Here is a 24,209-nt window from a genome sequence, read left to right as displayed (position 1 = left end):
ACCTTGTAAAAACTACTGTTTCTAGGCAGACTGATGCACCCTTAGAGAAGCCTGCATTCAGTTGTCATTCTGGACCGTGTTTGTGCTGCCTCCTGCAGGTGATCGAGTGTATCACACAGGGACGGGTGTTGCAGAGACCTCGTACTTGCCCCAAAGAGGTGTATGACCTAATGCTGGGCTGCTGGCAGAGGGAGCCCTACATGAGACTCAACATCAAAGAAATCCACAATCTGCTCCAGAGCCTGGCCAAGGCATCGCCTGTTTACCTGGACATCCTGGGCTGATCCGTTTGCCAGTATGGGTGTGTAATTGTTAGTAAGGAAGAGTGTGTGAATGCATGGTATAAAAGGAGTAAGGGATGGAATATAACTTGAGTGACTGAAAATAGATTCTGTGTGTGTGAGTGTGTGTGTGTGTGTGTGTCTGTGTTTTCATAAAAATGGCTTGTGCTTCAGCCTTCTCACCACATAGACTAAAGGCCTTAAAGTTGACTGTGTGCATTGCTTTGAGTTTTTACATGTCTGGACATGTCCATGTCTGTACTGCATCATTGTGTTTTCTAAAAAACCCAAATGGTCTACAGACGGAAACATCTGATTGTTGTAAATATGCATCAGAGACAATGCAGACCTTGTGTTTTAGAACCTTTTTGAAAAAGGTAACTCGGTTTGGCAAAGTTTACACTTGTTTTTCTGTCAGCATTTGTTTATCGAGATGGACAAAATTTGGACTTGATGAGGACCCAGCCATTAGCACAACCGCTGATGACACCCTGGCGACATTCTGGCAGATCGCAATACTATTCATACCGCAAATTATCGAGTAACAATCATGGAACTGCCATTCATGTTTCATTTGGAATTTTTTTGGAACACATCTGATATAATTTTAGACTATTCTGTGCCAAGTTTTGATGTCTAACGCTGAGGTTGATGAAAGGCGTTTTTGGACGTCTCAGTGCACCATCTAACTCAGTGCGAACTTTGTAATAGAAGCACAGCGACAAAGACTCCTCCAATTTTTTATTCTTTTTTTTGCTTCGGAAGAGGCTTGAGGTTGGACATAGTGTTTTGGAGTGAGCACAGAGGCAAAGTCACCAGCAGTGGCACTGACATTTCTCAGACTTTGTTTGGCTCCCTGGCCATATGCGCTGAAGTTCTGACTCAAAGGGCACTTGTCTCTCGAACTGTGGTTCGAAGAACAATGGGAGAGAAGCTGTTCTTGTGTCAGTCAATGGTAACATCTTCTTTTTTTTTTTTTACCTTAGGGTGCTTACACACTAGAAATTGATCTGATGGACTGACCATCCGTCCGTGGTATTTCCCTGCCTTCAGCCCAATATACATAGGTTTTGGAGAATAGATGGATGGACAGAGCTGGGGCAGTTTGAAATCAAGCTGGAAATACAACCAATTGGATTTCTGAAAGCACAAGTGGACCCGCCTCCCTGAGATTCTCATTGGTCTACGGATGCCCACGTCAGAGCACGTTCTCTCCACTTTTGGTCACATAACAGAGCATCAAATCGACGAATTCCCAGCGTTCTCCGACATGGCATAAACTAGTGTGTAGGCGCCCTTATCATTGTCATGTTGCAATTTGATGGACCTTGCCTTTGCAAAGACCGAAGATTTTTATCTTAACTGTTCCTGGGGAGAACAAACCATAGATGTTGTCCATAATGCAACCAACCTGCCTGAACAGCTGGATTTATTTGCTCTCTGATTATTCATTATTACGTTTATGTAACAATTGCGAAATAACTGCTTAATAATATGTGTATGTGATAATCTATGATCGATTTGTTTTCGATGTAATATGGTCCGTTTCAAAGCGATGGGCTTGGTGGGCACTGTGAAGTGAATGTTCATGTGAGAATGACACAAGTCGTACTGTCCCTGAGGTCACGACAGGAAGACCCAATGAAGGGACTGTCCCGATTCAACTTGTGTTCCAACCCAGTTACCAGAGGAGGACTACAAAGGACTAAATGGAAACTTTAATTGTTATTATCAGATGACATTATACATTGCCTTTGGAAAGTATTTAGAAACTGTCTCTTTTTTTCTTTTTTTTTCTCAGTTCGTTATGTTGCAGCCCTATGAAAAAAATTCATATCAGTCAACACTCCAAAGAAAGTAACAAATTTGTGAAAACTTTGCAAATGTATTTAAAAAAAACCTGAAATATCACAATGATTTAAGTATTCAGACCCTTATCTCAGTACTCGGCTAAATCACTTTCGGTAGCGATTACATCCTAGAGTATTTTTGGATGTGATGTGACCTGGATTTAAGGATTTTCTGCCTTATTCTCTGCGAATTCTTTCAAGCTATGTCAGGTTGGATGGGGACTGTTGGTGGACAGAGATTGTCAGGTCTCTCCAGAGATGTTTGATTCATTGGGTTATTTTTTTAGCTCTGGTTGCGTCACTCGAGAACATTCATAGAGTTGTCCCTAAGCCACACTTGCATTGCTGTGTGCTTAGTTTGGAGGTGAACCTTTGGACCAGTCTAAAGTCTTGAGGGCTCTGTAGCTTTCCTTCCATATTGACCAGTTTCTCAGTCCCTGCGCCTGAAAAACACCCCCACTGCTTCACCGTTGGGATGGTATTGCACAGGTTACAAGAGGTGCCTGGTTTCCTACACATGTGACGCTCAGAATTGAGGTTCATCCGACCAGAGAATCTTGTTTCTCAGTCTGAGAGTCATTTAGCTTCTGTTTTGTGCAAATTCCAAGCATGCTTTCATTGGTCTTGGGCTCAGGAGAGGCTTCTGTTTAGAAATTATAGAGGCCACTGTGCTTTTGGGGACCTTCAATACAACAGCTATTCCCAGATCTGTGCCTCCACACAAACCTGTCTCTGAGCTCTGAAAGAAATTCATTTGACATCATGGCTTGGTTTTACCTTGATATGAATTTTCATCTGTTAGTTAGACCTAAAATAGACGGGTGTGTGCATTTCCAAATCTCGTTCAAATCAATTAAATTAGCCACAGGTGGACTCCAGTCGAAATGTAGATATATCTCAAAGATGATCCAGAGAAATGGGATTCTGAGCTAAATTTCAAGTGTCTTAGCAAAGAGTCTGAAAACTTGTGTCAATGTGATATTTCAGTTTTTTATTTTTAATAAATTTGAGAGGCCCGGTAAGAGTTAAGCCCACAACACACCAAACTGATATCAAAGAATTAGCGGCGACGAAAGATAAATATTGTCACCTCGCATCAGCCAAAAAAGGTGAGCTTGAACACAACAGCCAACGGCCAACTAGCACTTATGTTCTGTTTCTGCATGAGAGGAAATAACTGTCTATTCCAGCAGATGGCAGTAGTCTATATTCAACATTCGTGCTTGCTTACAATTTTGAATATAAATTGGGTTGATCAGTTGGTCTTCACTTTCTCTATTCTTTATGGCCATGTTGTTATAAAAGCCCTGTGCAATCACACACTTCGCACAGCCATACACTCACCTAAAGGATTATTAGGAACACCATACTAATACTGTGTTTGACCCCCTTTCGCCTTCAGAACTGCCTTAATTCTATGTGGCATTGATTCAACAAGGTGCTGAAAGCATTCTTTAGAAATGTTGGCCCATATTGATAGGATAACATCTTGCAGTTGATGGAGATTTGTGGGATGCACATCCAGGCTCCCGTTCCACCACATCCCAAAGATGCTCTATTGGGTTGAGATCTGGTGACTGTGGGGGCCATTTTAGTACAGTGAACTCATTGTCATGTTCAAGAAACCAATTTGAAATGATTCCCCCACACCATTACACCACCACCACCAGGCTAGCCTGCACAGTGTTAACAAGGCATGATGGATCCATGTTCTCATTCTGTTTACGCCAAATTCTGACTCTACCATCTGAATGTCTCAACAGAAATCGAGACTCATCAGACCAGGCAACATTTTTCCAGTCTTCAACTGTCCAATTTTGGTGAGCTCGTGCAAATTGTAGCCTCTTTTTCCTATTTGTAGTGGAGATGAGTGGTACCCGGTGGGGTCTTCTGCTGTTGTAGCCCATCCGCCTCAAGGTTGTGCGTGTTGTGGCTTCACAAATGCTTTGCTGCATACCTCGGTTGTAACGAGTGGTTATTTCAGTCAAAGTTGCTCTTCTATCAGCTTGAATCAGTCGGCCCATTCTCCTCTGACCTCTAGCATCAACAAGGCATTTTCGCCCACAGGACTGCCGCATACTGGATGTTTTTCCCTTTTCACACCATTCTTTGTAAACCCTAGAAATGGTAGTGCGTGAAAATCCCAGTAACTGAGCAGATTGTGAAATACTCAGACCGGCCCGTCTGGCACCAACAACCATGCCACGCTCAAAATTGCTTAAATTACCTTTCTTTCCCATTCTGACATTCAGTTTGGAGTTCAGGAGATTGTCTTGACCAGGACCACACCCCTAAATGCATTGAAGCAACTGCCATGTGATTGGTTGATTAGATAATTGCATTAATGAGAAATTGAACAGGTGTTCCAAATAATCCTTTAGGTGAGTGTATATGTGATATGGAGTGTAGATTGAGGTGAAACCCATTTTAATAGGTTCAACATTTATTTTAATTTTCACTTTTAGGGTAAACATTTAAGCACTGTGAATTTTCACAGGAGAAATCCAGTCACTTCAATAGGAATTGTGTGAGCTCTACTGTGTGAGCTGTGCTTTATACATCATTTACACTATTGAAAATGGACATTGTTTTTTTTGTCCACAAGATTACACTACTGTGAATGCACTTTAAGGGTGAAACATAAAAAATGAAGGAATCTAAATACTTTCTGAATGCACTAAGTATTTCCAAAGTGGAGTTTGCTTAGGCAAGCGTCACTATTACTGTTGTTCATACCTAGGGCTTACTTTAATATTACACTAATAGGTACACATTCGATTCAGTTGTATCTGTAAAACCAGGCCGGTCAAAACAAAATCTCGTCGAGTTCTTTAACCTGACTATCATTACTGTGGATTAATTCCAGGGCTATAGTCCTTCGACTTGTCCTCCTCTGCAGGAGTAAACGTTTTTCTTTTTTTTTCCAATTCAGATTGATGGGGCTCCTCGTGGTCCCCAGCAACAGATTTTGCCCCGACTGACTGATTCTTCAAGGTGTGAAGAACTGGAGATGTGTTGCTTTGAAAGCGTCTGTATATATGCAATTAGACTGTAAATATACATGAGCAGGATCAATCATTGTTTGTACACTGATGTCAAATTCTTTCCAAACAGTTTATTGGCAGGACCTACTTTTAACAGCCGACATCACGAGTCGTCAAACAGTGTCCAATCGAGTCAAGTGTCGGTCGTTACGGTCATGATCTTTTGAGCAGTGACTTATGACCTCTTAGAGCTTTGCACTTTCTTTATAGATGTACTGCTCATATTTTTGTAGTTTTCACCCTACAATTGTAAGCACTGCAAAAAAAAAAAAAAAAAAAAAAAATGCACTGAAAGAGGTTATTTACATTGAAGGGGATTATTTGCTAATGTTACAGATATTGGAGAAATGTATTCGGTCAGTTACGCTAAACAATGTTTCTTCTGTTGTGGCAGACTGACTTTACATGAAGACTTTATTGAACAAACATGGCATTTTCTCCATTTTTTGCTATACAGATTTCTGTCTGTTCTAATAGCCAGCCTGTACTTTATAATCCATTCTGTACAGTTCTAATAGATGTCTATATAAATAGTATGTTCTCTATATATTCTGTTTTAAACAGGCATCACGTCAAATGTGTGACATTATAAAGAGAAGAAAAAACATCTAATGGGCCTCTGGCAATATGTGAGTGTACAGTTTATTTTTCGTAACAGTGTGTGTTCTTTTTCCTGTGGTTGTTCATAATGAAAATATGATTATTATTTTTTTTTATATCTGTAATTAATCAACTTGCCTTTTCCCCTGTGTAGTAAACAATTTGACGTTACCAACACTTACTGCGCCCTTTTTATTTTTTGTTTAACTGAGGGTTGATTCACATCCAGGGGGAAAGAGCTCCCCCATCCTTGTTTCATTTCTGAAAAGCTCTTAACATTGTATATGAAAGAAGAACTGTGATTGAGCACTGCAACACTGTTTATGCATTATTTATCTTGTAACCCAAGTTTTTTTTTTTTTTTTGCTCAGTTGGATCAATCCCATTAAAACTGTCGGGAAATGTCCTGGTCACCCCAAAATCAAAAGAAAAATAATAAATACTCTTTTTAGAACAATTTTTTTTTTTTGATTTTGGGATGGAATATAATCTGGACATAATGCACTTGTTTAAGCAATTAGACTTAGACATTTATGTTCCACTTTTCTTTTATTGGTTTAGATGGATCACTGGTTGTGAGAGAGTGAGTGAGTGTGAGTGAGTGTGTGTGTGTGTGTGCGCGCTGCCGGAAGACTCAATCTCTCATGGCTTTAGGTGTCAGTACTCTATGCTTGTGCATCCTGTGAGAAGCTTCTCTGCAGTCAGTGGAAATGTTCCTTGTAATACTGTGCATTTAATAAAAGTGGTATGTCTTACAATATTGTTTATATGTTGCAAATTATATTCATACCTTTAAAGGTGCACAAAGTAAGTAGTTCACTTAAAAGTAAAACAAAAACAAAAAAACAATTCAAATCAGTTTCCTGTTTGCACACAGCTGGTTTCCTCTCGCAGTTTAGTATTAATATCCAAAGACCACTGTTCATGATCAACCAGCTAAACCAGCTATACATAATGACTTTGTACACCTTTAAAAACCTATTCCACACACACACACACACACGTACAAACAAGTCTAAAAGCTTGGGGGCAGTTACACTTTTTAAACGTTTTTGATATGCTAACCAAGGCTGCATTTATTTCATTTGATCAAAAAATAATAATATTGTGATATATAATTAAAATGAACTTTTTTCCATTTTTCCATATTTAAATTTTTTATTTATTGCAGTGATGGCAAAGCTAAAATTACTCCAGTCCTCAGTGTCACATGTTCCTTCAGAAATCATTCTAATATGATGATTTGCTGCTCAAGGAACATTAAAGGGGTGGTATAATGCCCTTTTCACAAGATGTAAAATGTAAAGTGTGTATGTGAAGTTTTAGCTCAAAATACCCCACAGACAGTTTTATATAGCATGTTAACAAGTGACAAAAAAAATTCACTTTTTGAGGGTGAGCAAAAACGCACCGTTTTGTGTCTGTTCCTTTAAATGCAAATGAGCTGCTGCTCCCAGCACAGAGGGCGGAGCTTCAAGAGCTTGCACTCACACTGACATGCACTGAAAATTTCAAAAACTCTCAGCCTTTTATGTTCAAACCGGATTCAGACAATGATGGAGAGACTCAAGAAGAAGTGACAACATGTAGAAGCAGCTGGACATTTCTGAAAGGTTAGTTGATGAATTTATGTATCTTATGTGTAGTTATATTCTAGTCATTGATTAGCATATTCTGTCTTGATAATCCGTAAATCGTGTTCAGGGGGCGTGGTTTATGTAAATTATAGGGTTGGTGATGTCACTAACCCTGGAGGAATGTGTAGTCCCAATGAGTTCTTTAAAAGCAAACATCCCCCTTTGCTTTGAACTTTGAGCTTCGCAACTTTGCAGATGTTGTTTATGCTCAAACAGCAACATTACACACTAACTAAAGTTAAAAAAGTGAAATCATAATCAACCAACCCTTTAATGTTGAAAACATTTGTGCTGCTTAATGTTTATTTATTTCCCCCAGTATTCTTTGATGAATTGGAAGTAAAAAGTATAGCATTTATTTGGAACCATTTTGTAACATTAAGACTTTAATGTCACATTTAATGCATCTTTATCCGTTTTTTTTTTTTCGTTTTTCTTTAAGGAATATATGTGAATCCTCCATGTGTAGGGATCCGTCATTCATTGGCCTGTGGATTTAAATACAACAATGCAGTAAACTAAGGCTTTATTTACTATTTCAAAGAACTTAAGCTAAACTCATTTCTCTTCATTCTAAGAATGATTTGGTTTTGAATAATTTGTATTATGTAGTTGCTCACAAAGAGTTATTTTGGTAGAAAGGCCACTGTAAGGCATGAGAGGCATCCCAAGGGTAATATTTAGATCTAACAATAGCCGGTGAACTGACAAGGACAGTTGTTCCAAACCAAGGCACGATTCACAGAGACGATCAATTGTAGCTTGCACAAAACTTCTTGTGGCGAAGTGCCCGTGGTAAAATGGCATCGGGTATCTTGAGGCTCGAGGGCTGAAGTCTTAGTGGTGTTCGTGATAATTGCCTGTGGTGGACAAACGGTTGACAAGTCAAGCACTTTTTTCTGTTTTAAAGCAGCATCTTTAATATTTATGGGCTTGAATGTGTTACTTTTCTTAATAAAGCTTAGAGATGAAGTGCGATTTTTTTTTTTTACACTAAAATACCTTTCAACTTCTGTCCAAAACAATTGTGCGAGTTTGGGGCGGGACTACCTGTTTGACCAAAGATTGACAAGATTTGCATATATATGCTATTTTGTAGAGTGAAGTGTGATGTGTTCACACCGAAAACTCACAAGAAGCGCACTTACCTTACCCAGATGTTTTACTTGTTTAGCCGAAAAAAAAAAAAAACGCTCAGCTTTTTTTCCGTAGCGGAAGGAGCACCGATACAACCCTTCTAAAATTCATGCACTAGTACATAGTACATCATTTGGGATACAACTATGGAGGCGATATATGAAAAATCTATTTAAAAACCATCAGTGGTGTTTTACTAGGCTGTAGGATGAGTTTCTAAATAGGTTCATGTGACTAGTATTCAGACCACAGTCACAGAGTAAGAGGGTTTGGTTTTCATCAAAAGCTGTGCGCCGTTTTTATTGTAGTATTCTAAATTTACATTAAAAAAGAAAGCCTGCCCATGTCCTAGATCCATTATGAAAGTTAACGCACAAATTCCATATACATCTCATTGTATTTTACATAGAGGATAAAGAGTATAGGCATGGAGGTGGCATGACCAATCACAAAGCTTAAAAAAAAAAAAAAGAAAAAAAAAAAAGATAAAAAACCCAGAATAAATAGAAGGTGCTGTCTATTAGCAGAGTATGTAAGCATGTCACTCTTTTGAGAAGTTCAACATCAAGCCTGTAGCGTGGCAAATCTTGTGCCCTCCTTTACCGAAGAAGAGAGATGGGTTCCAAGCGTACTAAAAGCAGAAATGTGAGGAGTAGAGCGAAATGACAATGGAGAGCTTAACTTGTCTGTACAGGTGCATAAGTTAGAGAGTACATCTGGTTACACAGACACTAAGACATCGACGTCTAGTTAAAATGGTAAAAAGCAGGTTATCTTTTGTCGATACCCGTCTTGTTCTTTTTCTCGTAGGCAACATTTAATATGTTAATTTGCCACGCCCAATCAGGGCAGACCATTTTAACGTCCTACAGAGCGCAACAGTAGGGTTTCCGAAGTATAAATCCTATTTACTTCCTCCAAAAAGAAATGGATTTTTAACAAGAACATGTAAACAGATCTACAATGAGCTCAGTTTGGTTTATAAAAAAAAAAAAAAAAAAAAAACCTTTTGAAGAAAGAGTTCCCATAAAGCACTATGAAAGGCATAATCAAGTAAAGGACCGGTCACACTAAGACTTCATTTTTAATTTGAATCAACGGCTCTTAATGAGTCTGTTCAGACAAACATTTGCATGCCGTCAATGAGATTATTATTATTTTTATTTATTTTTTACGGATGGGTGTTCTAATCTCTTTTCCAAACTGGCCAACCACCAATAAGAATGCCTCCCAGAGTCACTGCTGCTTCAAAGAGAATTGAGAATTTTCACTCCTTAAATTAAATTACTTCTATATTTGTTAAATTATTTTGCAATAAATATACAATGACATGTAATGTTGTCAGCCTTACAATGACAATAAAGCCGCGTTTCCACCGAAATTACCCTGAACAATGAGTTTTTTTCCCCCGGACCTGTTGCTGTCTGCGTTTCTATCGCGGTCTAAAGTACTGTGAAGATTAGGCAAATTACTCCTATGACGTAGGCCTGCGCGCGACTTTCCAGTTCCCGCTGGATTTCACCCTCCGCACAGAAGGTGAATAAAGCCTGAACCTCGTCGTCGGTCCAGCGGTCGTAGTTATTTATTAAATTACACTTTATATTTATTTGATTATGTCATTCACAATGCTTTGATGGGTTGAGGAGTTCAATCCATCACTAAATTAAGTATACAGCCTTGTACATTCATCTTTTTGTATTTTTAAATACAAATTCAAGTTTGCAATTTTGCGATTCATCTCGGAGTTTGTTGGTTTCGTTTTTTTATCCTTATGAAGAAAATGCATGTGAAAACCCCATGTTGCTGATAAAGCGAGCGTTCACTGTTGCGCTCTGTAGCGTCACAGACAAGGAGAGGCAGATTGGAGCCGAGTGACAAAAGCGTTTAGCAGTTTTTCTCGCGAAGCTAATGCAGGTTCCAATTTTGCGGTCGATTTCCATACTAAAAAAAAAAAAAATCCTACATCTTTTGATATTTCACCCATTTCAAGTGGGCTTCTGTTCAAGTAACCCTGGGGAAAATAAAGTTAAAGAAAGCTTTGGGATATTTTGCCTTTTTAATGACAAGGTCATTAAAAATCATGCACGCTGCAAATAACCTCATGCAGTAGTTATGGTAAACCATCCAAGCACTTTTATTCATTAATATTCATAAATACACACAGCAGCTTCATTAGAGAAGGTCTCTTGTTTCCTCTTCAGTTTTTGAATGTGGAGTATTTATAAGGAGAGCCTTTTGCAAGACACAGGAAGCAGAGGTCTGCCACAGATACCTACGCTCACCTGCTAAAGGAAAAAAATTAGTTATGTGGAATTGATTATCAACTTATATATATTTATATATTTATATTTCTTGTTTTCTCTCTCGCCCCGATTATCTGTCTCTCGGTTTCGCTCACTCTCTCACACGCCTGTTCTGATGTATTTAGATTTTTTTTTTCCCTCTCGCTCTCCTTTCATGGATTTATACAATGTAACAAAGGTGACAGACCTGAAATTACAATCACCAAAAAAAAAAAGAAAAGAAAAAAAAAGAAAAATTTTTTTTAGAGAGAGCTGTGTTTTTTTTGCCCACCGTCATTGGCAGTTACAGCACAGAGGACATTGTCTGCGTTGTGGTGGGATATCATCAAAGAGGAGGCGGTGGAGGCTCCTTGCCTGTGGAGCTCTCCTTCAGGTTGAGGCTCTCCAGAGCCACGTCTAAAGGCATGATGTCCACGCAGCCCATGGCGCCGAAGTCAGCAAAGTCTCGCCTTTCGTCCTCGTCGGAAGACGAGCTCTCTTCTCGCATTAGTGTGGACAGCAGCAGCTCCTGCACGAACAGGCTGCGGTCCGCGCGCTCGCTCTCCAGCGCCTGCCGTTCTGCCTCCGACATTTTCGGCTCGTTCAACCTGGTGGAATTAGATGGACGGAGGGTGACTACTGAATTACAAGTACTAAACTCAAATACACTTTATTTTGATGGTCCCTTTGAACATTCTACTAACTATAAGTAACTTTGCAACGACATGTCAACTAGCAGTCATTAGAGTATTAATACGCTGTCTGCTTAATATCTGCTAACTCTTTATTGTGATGGTCCTCCAACAGACATTCTACTGACTACAAGTAACTTTGCAACTACATGTCAACTTATTTTAACCCTACCAGTCTACTGATACTCTACTAACACTCTAATGAGAGCTAGTAGACATGTAGGTGCAACGTTACTTATAGTCTCAGAATGTGTTAAAGGGACCATCAAAATAAAGTGAAACCCAAATCTGTAAAAGAGCCCTATGAAATCTTTTATATTTTCCCAAAGTCCATTTTATTTCTAAGTTTATATTTTAGTTTTCCTGCATTGTGTAAATCATAGGGCCCTAATAATATCACATTAACATTGAGTGTATGTTTTCTACAACATCAACTAACTTAGACTTAGGGGTGGGCGATATACCGGTAGACATGATTAACCGGTAGAGATTCAACGCTGTGCTGCGGCACAAAACCGTTCAAACGCAATAAGCAGCGAAAGAGAACTCATATGCACACACACCTGAAGCGTGGGCACATAAAGCCGCTGCATATAGAGTGTGCGAGTTCTTTTTGGCTCTTATGTGTCAAAATGCCCACCTTTGCAAGTATCGTCATATATATTACATATAATATTACTTGAAATTGATTTCTTTGTTTCTATTTTATCACTGACTGTTTACTCTTCAGTGAGGTTCTTTTTTTTTTTTTTACTTTGTTAGCTAGGCTAATATTACGTTATTTTGTGATATTAAAATTGGTGATGAGATTTATGAAAATGCAATGGTATAAATGTTTTATATAAAACTTGTTAAAAGAAAAAAAAAAACTATTTTGTGATATATATCGCTATCGTGAAATAAAATGACTCATATTGTGCTACAATATATCATATTGCCCACCCCAACCTAGCATTATCATAAAAAGGTCAAAATATCGGACATTTTAAGACGCTTACAAAAAAAGTTCAAACATTTTAACAAAACTTATATTATTTTCTTTTCTAAGAAATAACAACAAATAATGCCAAACTAAGATAGCATGAAACTTGCAATTGTCTTTTTTCCCCTTACTGTGATGTATAGCGGTTGGACAATGAAACTGAAACACCTGGTTATACACCACAATGATTTATTGGTATGGTGTAGGGCCTCCTTCTGTGCCCAATCCAGCATCAGTTTGTCTTTGGAATGACAGGTCCTGCAGTGGCCAGAGGGATTTTGAGCCATCCCTTCCAGAACAGTGGCCATGTCACTATGTGATGCTGGTAGAGGAAACCGTTTTCTGACTTGCTCCTCCAAAAAACCCAAAGTGGCTCATTAATATTTAGATCTGGTGACTGTGCAGGCCATGGGAGATGTTCAACTTCACTTTCATGTTCATCAAATTATTGTCACAAGTCTTGCTGTGTGTATTGGTGCATTATCATGCTTATATGATGAGAATGGTTCGGTTGTCCTTTGCAGTGACGCACCCATCAAGCACAGTAGGGAATGCCATGATATTGCAGCCCAAACCATCAATGATCCACCCCGTGCTTCACTATGGGCAGCAACAGTCCGGGTGTTAAGCCTCTTTGGGGCTTCTCCACACCGTAACTCTCACAGACTTATCAGAGACAAATACATGTTTCACATTGTCCACAGCCCAAGATTTGCACTGTTGGCACCATTAAAACTGACATTTGGAATTGGCACGAGTGACCAAAGGTTTAGCTATAGCAGCCTGACCACGAACATTGACTCTGTGGAGCTCCCGTCAAACAGTTTTGGTGGAAACTGGAGAGTCGAGGTGCACATTTAATTTGGCAGTGAGTTGGGCAGCTGTGGTTTTATGTTTTTTGGATACAATCCATGTTAGTATCTGGACATCCCTTTCAGACAACTTCTTCTTGCTTCAACAGTTACTCCTGTTGGATGTGGTTCGTCCTACGTGGTGGTATGCCGACATTACCCTGGATACCATAGCTCTCCATACACCACAAAGACTTGCTTTCCTGGTCACAGATGAGCCAGTGAGACGCACGCCAACAATTTGTCCTCTTTTGAACTTATGTCTCCCATTATGTTGTGGATTGCAATATTTTTTGTACAGCTGTGCTATTGGGGCGGCAGTGGTTCAGTGGTTCATGTAGGTTGTCTACAAACCGGAAGGTTGGTGGTTCCATCCCCGGTTCCACCTGACCAAGTGTCGAGGTGTCCATGACCAAGACACCTAACCCCAGCTGCTCCCGACGAGCTGGATGGTGCCTTGCGGTCATCGGTGTATGAATGAATGGGTGAATGTGTGCAATATGTAAAGCGCTTTGGTGGCCATGGGTCTGTTGAAAGCGCTATATAAATGCAGTCCATTTACCACTTACCATTTATTGCTCTAACTCAACCTTCACACTCTGCTCTTACTGATAGAATGTAAAATATACACACATACGTGAAACCTCCAACTCTATTGGCCAGTGTTTCAGTTTCATTGTCCAACCCCTTTATATCCGAATAAAATGGTTTCTTGAATGAGGAAAAAATATTAGGGTGGGACTTTTTCCATATATATATATATATATATATATATATATGAAAAATGTGCAAGGATAAATCATTAATAACAAACACTACATTCTATGTAGGAGAAGTAGGTAAAACTACTATAAAAACCTTCATCGTGCCATTGACCAATTGACTACTTTTATAAAGCTATTAAGAGCTTAAAAGCAGCAAACTCCCACACATGGGGGGGGGAATAGATGCTAGAGATGTCACCATGGTGAGCTGATGATGTAAGACCCATCCCTTTAACACAACAATTTTGAGCCTATGGCGAGGTCTGAGCCGTACCGTGTGAGAAGGAACTGGGAGCTGTGGGAGGCCAGCGGGTTGCTCTCAGTCATGGCTGTGTTTGTGGCGGTGCTGGGCGGCGGGATGCTGGCGCTGATGTTGCTAGGGTTGCTGCGTTGGCGTGTAGCGTTGCGAGCCGTCTCCAGCTGCTGGCGCGCCGCCTGCGCCTGCTGGCGCTCCAACTGAAGCTGCATTTGCAGCTGCTGCAGCTGCGAGGCCGAGGGCCCAGAAGAGTTGAGCTGCCCTCCCGCGGAGCGCCGCACACCCGACAGCTGAGAGAGCAACTCTGGTGATGTAGACACAGGAAGAAAGAGAAAGATTGTGTGAGACGATTCAGGAAAGACTACACTTGCATAAAAAAAACAAGGCCAGATAAGAAAGTCCTTACTTCCTGCCCTTACACATTACACACCTGCTATGGGGTCCATGGCTTCCCTATTGCTTGGAGAATAGGAGGAGCTTTGTGAAGAGGACAGCCCACCAGTGGAGCTGCTGGTAAAGTGCATGTTAGTCCTGCGTGCCCGCGGACCGCCCAGCCCCCGCCCAGGGTGGAACATCCGACGCACGTGCCGCACGCCGCTGCTCTCATCGTGCACATGCTGGTTAAGGAGCAACTGGTTGAGAATGCGTCACCACACACCCGATGCAGAAGATCATCACATCTCACGCTGATTCAGCAAATATAGTCATAATGCATAGACATAGACAAAGACACAATTAGGGCTGTCACTTAACAGTCGAAAATCGATTGCACAATCGATCGGACCAACCAACACAAGTTTCGAGAACGAAAATAGGGAATCGATTTTAACCAAATATGTCCACTATTAATTTTAAACGAATTAAACAAATAAAAACGATAGATGTAACAAAACTCACAAACAAGCAGAAAAAGAAAATAAAGAATTCCAAAAGTGCAGTAGGCGTTGCGAAAGCTAAAAAGAAAATTCCCACCAATTTTATGCGCCTATAGTTTCAATCGGCTGCTATTGGTGTTTTGCCAAAAAAATGGAGGACAACGGCGATCAACCTGTGCGACACGAGAGACGAGTGATAACCCCTAATAACTTGAGGAGTTCGATATGGAAGCACTTCGGGTTTTGGACTGTAGATCAAACTATGAAGAAGGACAGAGTGGTATGCAAACTGTGCGATGGTGAGTTCCCATTATCACAGCAGCACTACAACAATGAGGGGGCATATGCAGCTTCATCATCCAGAAGAATACAAAGACCTAGACCCGGTAGAGCCACCTGCAAAACAGCCAAGACTGGCAAACTTTTTTCCCCAATCTGCACCTCTACCTGTAGCACTGAAAAAGGCTATAAACTCGAAGCTCGCAAAGTTCATTTGTCGAGACATGAGGCCAATTAGCATAGTGGAGGGTGAAGGTTTCATTGATTTTGTTCATGAACTTGAGCCGAGATACATTATACCTAGCCGAACCACAGTAACTAAGAAGATTGCGAAAATCTATGACACTGGTCGTGAAAACATGCATCAGAGTGGCAAAAACGTTGTTCTGACTACCGATGGATGGAGTTCCCTCGCTACAGAGGCATATATCACAGTGACAGCACACGTCATTTCAGAGACTTGGGAACTCCACGATTTTGTACTGCAAACGAAGCAGCTGAGAGGTAGCCATACAGCAGAGAATGTTGCAGAGTGCATTGCAGGCATATTGAGGGCAATACAGCCTGATTCAGTTGTTGCAGTCACTACCGATAATGCACTTAATTATGTTAATGCAGTGGAGCAGCACCTGGGTGCTGTTAACATACCGTGTCTGGCCCACACAATCAACCTGGCTGTACGTTAGGGGTTAGATGTCAGAGCCATAGACACAACTCTAGCTAGGCTAAGAAAAACTGCCTCTCATTTTCAAAGATCCACTACAGACAGCAGCCTCTTGGAGGATAAGCAGCGTATGCTAGGCCTAAAGCCAGAGAAGCTAATCAATGATTGTGTGACACGATGGAACTCCACCTACGATATGATTTGTAGCGCATCTGAGCAACAAGCAGCAGTGGCAGCCGTGATATTTGACAAAAAAAATGTCTAATCTAGAACTGACTGAGAACTGAGTGGCGCCTGGTTGAACAGGTGCGAGAGACACTTAAACCTTTCAAAGTCGCCACCCAAGTGTTGTCCACATGCAAATAACACTCATCCTCAGCTGTACTGCCTTTGCAACATGTACTTTTGTCTCAAGTTGAAAAAAAATCAGGTCAGAGTCAGACGAGAGGTCTTGCTCGAGGGAAATGGCCACTAAAATCGAGGCAGATTTGAGCAAACGCTATGACCCCAAAAAGGAAGCGACATTTATGCTTTTGAATAAAGATGCTTACTTGGATCCTCAGTTTCAGCTTTTAATTAATTTATCGGAGGAACAGAAACAACAAGTGCACACAAACATTAGAGAGGAATTGGCACTGCAGTCTGCCGACGATGACGAACCCGTGGAGCCATGCAGCTCGGAATCAAGCAGGGGAAAGACGGCCTTAACAGCAATGGGGGAACAGAAAGAGCGAATGACGTCATGTCAGCAATATTTCCCCTCTGTTGATCGGAATGGAATATCTTTGGGGGGGGGATACAAAAATGAAGTTTAAACTGTAATTTTAAAGAACCAATATTATGCTCATTGAAAAGTTCATAATTTTATTTTTGGGGTGTGCTAGAATACCTTTACATTTTTCATACTGTACATTGCTGCAGCACCTCATTTTAGCCTCTGCCTGAAACGCTCGGTTTAAGCTCCTTTCTCTTTAGAGCTACCCTTCCGAAATGCCCAATCTTCTCTGATTGGTCACCTGGGTCAGTCGTGATTGGTCTGACCATAATCTGGTTTCAGCTCCCTAAGCTTCCTGATCAGCTGTAAACAGAATTACATCTATAGTAACTATGGCGTCGGTATTGGAAGTCGATACAATGTTTTTCGCCTTTGCAGAAGAAGTCTCCTTGACAGCAAAATCATAGCTGTTTTTTGAGGACGGGCTAAAGCAGCCAGCAGGCGGGTATTATGCAAATGTGTAACATGGTGAAGTAGCCAAGTCAGGGCCGTAACCACCATGGACATTGAGGAGCACACGTCCCGTCCCCTCCAATAATTAGAAATGTCTAATTATGACATTTACTACTACTAATAATAATAATGTCTAAAGGGCACACGTCCCCTTACCAATTTAATTCACACCGAAATTCAAGTCACTACTCACTCTACTGCCAGTGAGATCTATGCTGCGACCAGATTAAGTCAGATGAATTGAACTTGATAAGCGGATCAGTCCAGTTTGTGAACAAATTATTCAGTCTGCTTTTTTTTTTATATATAAATTTGGTTACGTGTTTCAGTGAAAAGATCCAATTCAAAAGAACTTTTCATTTATGAATCAGACATTGAAATTTGTTTTGAAAGTTAAAAGCCTCCCCCATTCATTGTAATTGAATGGAAAAGAACGTCCAGTACAATTCTTTGAAACATCTTCTTCTGTGATCCACAACAGGAAAGTCATATAGGTTTGGAACGACATGAGGGTGAGTAAATAATTCAGAATTTTAGGTTTTGTGAAAACATTCCTCAAATATGCAAAGAAACCACATTGACATCATGCAACCACCATTGTGTTATGTATAGCCATAAGGTTATGACTTGAACATATTCACACACAGCCCCCAGTCATTACATGTTTTAGGAATGAAGTCCATTATTTATATACATATCAGGTTCAGATTAAAAGGATATTAAATCTCTAGGTGCTCTGTGTTCAAGTGTGAGATGAGCAGCAAAGTCATCTGTCACATGATTGGGGTCGCCACCAGGCAAAGCTGCACAGATTGGGCAAATCTGAAACAGAGAGAGAAAATCCTTACATATTAGATTTGTGGAATATTTACGTTTTTACAATGCTGATTACGATTCTGCATTGATGCATAAAAACAAAAGAATAGATACATTTATTTATTTATTAAATAGGCCTATCATAACAAACTGTTTATTGTATATATATTAAAAAAACTCTTATTAAAGGCTATATTAATAAAAACGTTGCATATTTCCTTTATAAGCAAAGCACTCTGTTATTACAAAAAGAACATGCATGAATGAGAAAAAGTGTGGGACGTGCTTGATGTTTAACAGAGTTATATGGGGCAATAAAAAGATGTCAATGCGCTACTCGTGCTGACTGACACCCCTGAAGCGCGTGCACAGAAAGATAGCCTATGTGCATTAGGTCTTGATGTAAACCGGCTGCTTTCTGTGTCAATGTTCATCAAACAATAAAAGAAAAGAGGGAATTATGCAACTGTACTATTTCTTACTTGAATTACTTAATATAGATATAGATATATATAAAGATGCATAGTGATACATCGAGAATCAGTTTATAACTGAATCGTAACCTTCTGAATCATAATCGAATTGTGAGGCAAGTAAAGACACACACCTTTATTGCAAATAGAGGTACAAAGCATCAAAACATAGTTGAGCCTGATACTTAAAACTATCTGTCATATTAGCTGTATTTTGCATTAAAGGCACATGAATGATTATATTATTAGTTCAAGAATGTGAAGTTTTCTCTCAGTGGTGGATGAAAATTCACATCACGTCCTGCAGGTGATTTGTGTTTGCTGTGAATAAGTACATCAAACCATGGATAATAAAGGTCTTGAGAAAGCTTGAAAATGTTGTACAACAGTCATCATGGGACAGAACGTTAAAGAATAAAAAAAACAGCAGCTTCACACCAGACTTTGTGACCCGCAACAGCTATACATGACACCTTTCTTTTTCTTTTTTTTGCAATGTCACGGCTGGCAACAACAAGACAAATGGTTTGCTATTTTCAGTGCGCTTGCAGCGAGAGCCCGCCCACACGCTCGTTTGATTGGCTGTGATTGTGATTGATTTTGTTTAATCTTTTAGCCTCGTCGCGTCTAGTGTGGACAGGAAATTTGCTTGTCACTGGAATCTTATTGCATGGCGTTTAGTTAGGACACGGCGTCACATGACCTAAACATTTCAACAAAGACAGCATGTGTACTCACCACCTCTGTAGAGGTCTCTGCGTGCTCTGAGGTCACGTGCTCCTGTAGAGATGTTTCCGTGTAGCCCATTTTACCACAGTAAGGACAAGTAAACGACTGAGGCTGCTCTACTGAGAATGCCTCCCCCCCATAATACAAGTCTGTAGAGAGGTCAGATAAAGGTCAAAAACATTTTATTCAATCAGCATCACTATCATTACCAAGACTTAGTCAGGATGGTGTTGACATTCTGTAATGTTTTAAACATTATCTGAACAAGGTAACCATTATTATGTGATAGAGTAAAAAGCATGGTATTATTTGACATTACTGCTTACCAAAGTCTACCCTGGTTAGTATGCACTGCATTGGGTGCTCCGTGGTGTGTCTAGTTGTCGTGGCTCCACTTTCGTAGCAAGATGCACAAAGGTCGTAGTCGTAGCAAATTAAACACTTGTATCGGCGCCCTCTGAAGTTCCCTTTTAAACACGCATCACAGCTCACACCTGCGGGAGAACACAGAGGCATTTAACTCAAAACAACAGCAGAAGACCCCGATCACATTCAGCACAGGATTCGCCGGGTTAGATTCAATCCATTATAAAACAAACACAACATCAGCACTTCACATGACTCGCAGAACACTTATTCAAAACAGCTCTGTGTGTGTTTTGTCTTGTGCAAAGCAGGAGGAAATTATATCACAGCTCTGACCACTGAATTGTTCGACATTTGGACGGCAGACTAATAGAGTTCAATTTACGCTGTCAAAAAAAAATGTTTAAGGACATGGCACATATTAACCGTCTCTCTTTGAGGGAGCAATAATCCACAATAGGATTATTATCAATATCAACACACATTTTGTTAATTTACCAACATTGTGAAAATCAGGACATTGTGAATAGTGACATTAATATTTAATATATCTTAGTAGATTTAAACGTCAAGGTAAAGCCAGGGACCAGGCGGACGGTTTGCCGTTTTTTCGCTGTGTTCCGCACTGTTGGCTCAAGTCAGGATGCTGTCTGGGTTTTTCCGGGCCGCCGTCGGTGTGAGAGAACTCTGATCGGCTGTTCAGTTTACGAACGAGTCAGTGCACGAGAATAAGAGCAAAAGTGATGAAAGTGAGCAAAGAAGTCATGACAGCACAGCCAGAAGGCTATTCTAATTTTACATCATCTTACCTGTGCATTCCACTGCGCGAATATTTTCATAATATACATATACACCTGTATATTATCCTTAATTCTTTGCCCCGGTATTTCATGTGACTGGCACTCTCTCTGTGTTTAATCAAGCTCTCATTCTTCAAATGTGTGGATTAGAGATGCACAGATTATACGCGGCTCAGGCGGACCAAGTAATAAAAAATAACATTTCAATTAATTGCAGGTCGGTCGCGTTTGGATGAGAGATAAATCATTATAAGTGGTCATTTATTTAAAACACAAAGGAAAAAAACTACGAGAAATTGCTTAACTTACCATCATTAACTAAAAATATACAGATATCATTCTGATAAAAGTCATGTGTCACGTGACAACAGAGTGCAGAGAAAGGGACTGATTGACGGCTAATATTAACCAACCTAAAATCTGCTTGAAAGTTTAATGAATGTTATGTGACTGGTCACTGTAATAGCTCAGCTTTAGTAGCAAATGTTTGTAGAGAAATAAAAACAGGTCGCACCTCAACAATTATTTGCACTTGCACAAATGCTCCCAAATATATTTCGAGGTCGCACAGATTCAATTTCAGGAGCATGTGTGACCAAAATGGTCGCAATTTCAGCCTTGCATCTAAAAAAAATAAATAAATGCAGACTCGTTTGGGATTCTGTCACATTATTACAACATAGTGCAACAAAAGCCCCTTTAGCCCCGCCCACCGATTCACTCATGTCATGTAGTAGTAAATACAAGACAGACGCAAACACAGGAGTTCAGCAACAAAACGCTAGAGACGCCTCTGAGGATTCTGAAGTGCAAAGTTGTGGAAAAACAGTTTTTGCATTGCCATCCTTGTGATCCCAACATTAAGAAAGCGTGGATGAACTTGACACTGTTTGTTTGTTCGCTTCATTTTACTGCAGATAAGACAGAGCTCGACACAGGCTTTTCAGAGAGACTGAAAATAAAAGATGCAGTGCCGCCAACTATATTGGATCTTACAGTATTATCGCAAAACACAAGTGTGAGAAACAACGTTTTTAAATTGCTTTGTCTGAAACAGATCGTTTGATATGTTCTGAGTATTTATACTGTAGTGCCGCAGTCAAACTGAATGTGATTTGCTGTTCTTTCCTTTGATTAAGCATTTATGGGGTTAATGCGTTGGATTATCGGATACAGAAGAAAGCACGTAGAGAACGCTGCTTTTGTTATTGTTTGATAGACGCACAATTCGCTGTGATTCCAGTATAAAAGCCTCAATGAGCGACATCTTCTGTTTTGTCATCAGTAAGACATTGAAATGTATTTTATTTAAAACACAACACTGCAAATGACAATGTAGGCTATACGCAAGTTGTATACGCAAGTCATCCTGGTCAACAATAACTGTGGTAAGTAGCCTACCTACTTAAACTATTTGCCACAACCAAGATTTATAAAGCATATGTAATAAGCATAAATGTTTCACATTGTTGGCAAATAAATCAACTAACAAGATATTTTTCAACATCCAAAGTTTTCAAACCAATTCCACAAGTGTAATAGCGGGAATGTTGAAAAATGTATGTAATTAGCCAATCATGGCAGTAGGCGTTTACTTCCAAGTCTTGAATGTGGCATGCCTATCAAAACAGTGTTTCAAAGAGAGAGTCAAAAACAGGATAGAAAACAGCCTCAAAGAATATATATATTAAAAAAAAAGGTTCATGGCCCCTTTAATAAAAAGTATGCCTTCCATTATTATTATTATTATGCTACTTAAGTATATCATCCAGTCCTGCACACAGTAATAAAGCAGATATTTACCATGTACTTGGTGATAAAACTGATCCAGTGATGGTCTTGTTAAACCTCAGGATTCAAACAGCTGGAACAACATCAGCATAATGCTGTAGAGCTGATCATAGTTCAGATAATCAGTCACTGAAAAACTCAGTGTCTTGTTCTGACCATTATCAACAGCAGTGAAGAGGAAACCAGACTGCTGCTAAACAAATATTTCCATCAGGCATGAACCTACTTCAATTAATTATAGCAAAATGAAAAGAACATCTCTATATAAAATCACCAACACAATGTTCAAAATGACTGTGGACCCAGAAGAACCGGCAAAGCAACATTTAATATTTCTGTAACCAAGAGCGAGACAGTAAAAGACTAAACTCCAGATTTAGATTAGTCTCCAGTGTTGACAGGGAAAAGCCTCTTAAGTGTTTCATGAGGTAATGTCATACTGCATGTTTGCAAGTGAGTTGCATCCCAATTTGCATACTTTTACTATACACATTAGCCATGTTTCCACTGTCGGGTCAAAACCGAACATACTAATGCGTGCCAGGGCCAGTCGTGTTTCCACTGTCAGTTGCGGGGCTTGATCGGGGCTTCCTCTGGGCCAACGGCCAGGGTTTTTTGCCCTTGGTCCAAAGCAGGTCAACTGGGGTTTAAGGAGTGGTCATGAACAGAGGAAAAGTTTCCCCAGAGTCAGGAGAGGGTCAACAACGCTACTCAGTTCCCATGTTATTATATCAGGCCACCAGATAACCTCAACATTTAAAATTTTATCTCAAAACTCACTTTCAGACACCAGCAAGTGAAACTTCCTTTTGAAAAAAAAAAAAAAAACAGATGAAATGCAATTTTTACAAATCCATTTTGAAACCAGTGGAGACGACAGCACAGAATAAAGCCACGCATACCAGCCTCTTACATTTCTGCTGCTGCCTCAAAGGCCCCGATATACTTCAAGCGAAATCAAAGAATGAATTGCTGGATTTTGAACAAAATCAGACCAAAACTAAGTTTGTTTGGAGTTCGTTGAGGGAGTAGTATGAAACAGCTTAGTGAAAAAGTTCGCTACGGCTGGTAAACAACTTTGTACTACCATTGGTCCGTGGCGATTATGTAATAGGTAGGTGTGTGCAGAGGCTCTACCTTCTTTCACACATGAAAATCTTTTCTAGTTCATTTCTACTGTTCAGTCCGTCGAGGTCAGGTGTTCGCGGGTGAAAACATTAACACACTGGAGAGTGGCTTTATAGTAGAAAATTAAGTTGTACTTCTGATGAAATTAGACACTGAAAGTTTTTCACATTCACGGTAATGTCAAATAAACGTGACGACTTTACTAGAATGCCGAATTGCAGAGCTGGTGCAAACATATCCATGTTGTTATGATCAGGTTTTCTTAATTTTGTTGTGCGTGTATTTTGTTATTGAGATATTGAGAATTGTGGGCAGCATCAAATGTTCATTAACAGTATATCACTGGTCACGTATTTCGAACTTCGTTTAACCCCTAAACAAAGAACGAAAAAGAACTTTGCAGTGAGTACATTGGTGCCTTAAGACGCAGTAGTCCAGCGCGACAGCTACACATCGTCATGTTGCAAATAAGACAACATCTGTATTGCAAACCCCTCCACCAACGCAATGTCATTGGCACAGAAACCAATGCAGATATTCCTTAAAGGTATAGTGGAGGATTTTCTTTTTCCGGGTGGATCATCAAGACTATTGGTCCTCCTAGTTGTCAATCATTCTGGTGATGTTTACGTAAGGCCGTTGTACGTGCTCGTCCCTAGGCAGTTTTCGCTTTCTGCGCATGCG

The 24,209-nt window shown here is 40.0% G+C and overlaps 2 protein-coding genes across 5 annotated transcripts in view; one reads left to right on the top strand and one right to left on the bottom strand.

Moving 5' to 3' along the window:
* Window positions 1-3,137, top strand: part of ntrk2b (neurotrophic tyrosine kinase, receptor, type 2b) — a 29,663-nt gene extending 26,526 nt beyond the window's left edge. For both annotated transcript variants that reach the window (XM_084415194.1, XM_084415193.1), the window contains one exon: window positions 99-3,137. In XM_084415194.1, coding sequence (XP_084271320.1) covers window positions 99-284 — 186 coding nt within the window. In that variant the 3' untranslated portion in view covers window positions 285-3,137. The remainder of the gene's footprint in view (window positions 1-98) is intronic.
* Window positions 3,138-6,189: 3,052 nt separating this feature from the next.
* kcmf1 (potassium channel modulatory factor 1) overlaps window positions 6,190-24,209 on the bottom strand; it is a 29,195-nt gene continuing 11,175 nt past the window's right edge. The window contains exons 2-8 of one of the 3 annotated variants that reach the window (XR_014628047.1): window positions 19,767-19,934; window positions 19,450-19,589; window positions 18,143-18,244; window positions 14,807-14,984; window positions 14,395-14,680; window positions 11,124-11,439; window positions 6,190-8,272 (exon numbers count right to left, since the gene is read on the bottom strand). Coding sequence is in view for 1 of the 3 variants with exons in the window: in XM_084415195.1 (XP_084271321.1) it covers window positions 11,178-11,439; window positions 14,395-14,680; window positions 14,807-14,984; window positions 18,143-18,244; window positions 19,450-19,589; window positions 19,767-19,934 (1,136 nt within the window). In the remaining 2 variants the exon portion in view is untranslated. Of the gene's footprint in view, window positions 8,273-10,659; window positions 11,440-14,394; window positions 14,681-14,806; window positions 14,985-18,142; window positions 18,245-19,449; window positions 19,590-19,766; window positions 19,935-24,209 lie in introns of those variants that run through there. The other 2 variants (XR_014628048.1, XM_084415195.1) reach the window with 2 other exon arrangements.

The sequence above is a fragment of the Rutilus rutilus genome (assembly GCF_951802725.1).
Source record: "Rutilus rutilus genome assembly, chromosome: 7".
Taxonomy (NCBI): Eukaryota; Metazoa; Chordata; class Actinopteri; order Cypriniformes; family Leuciscidae; genus Rutilus; species Rutilus rutilus.
Note: the sequence above shows the minus strand (reverse complement) of the source record. Positions and strands in the feature narration are given on the sequence as shown.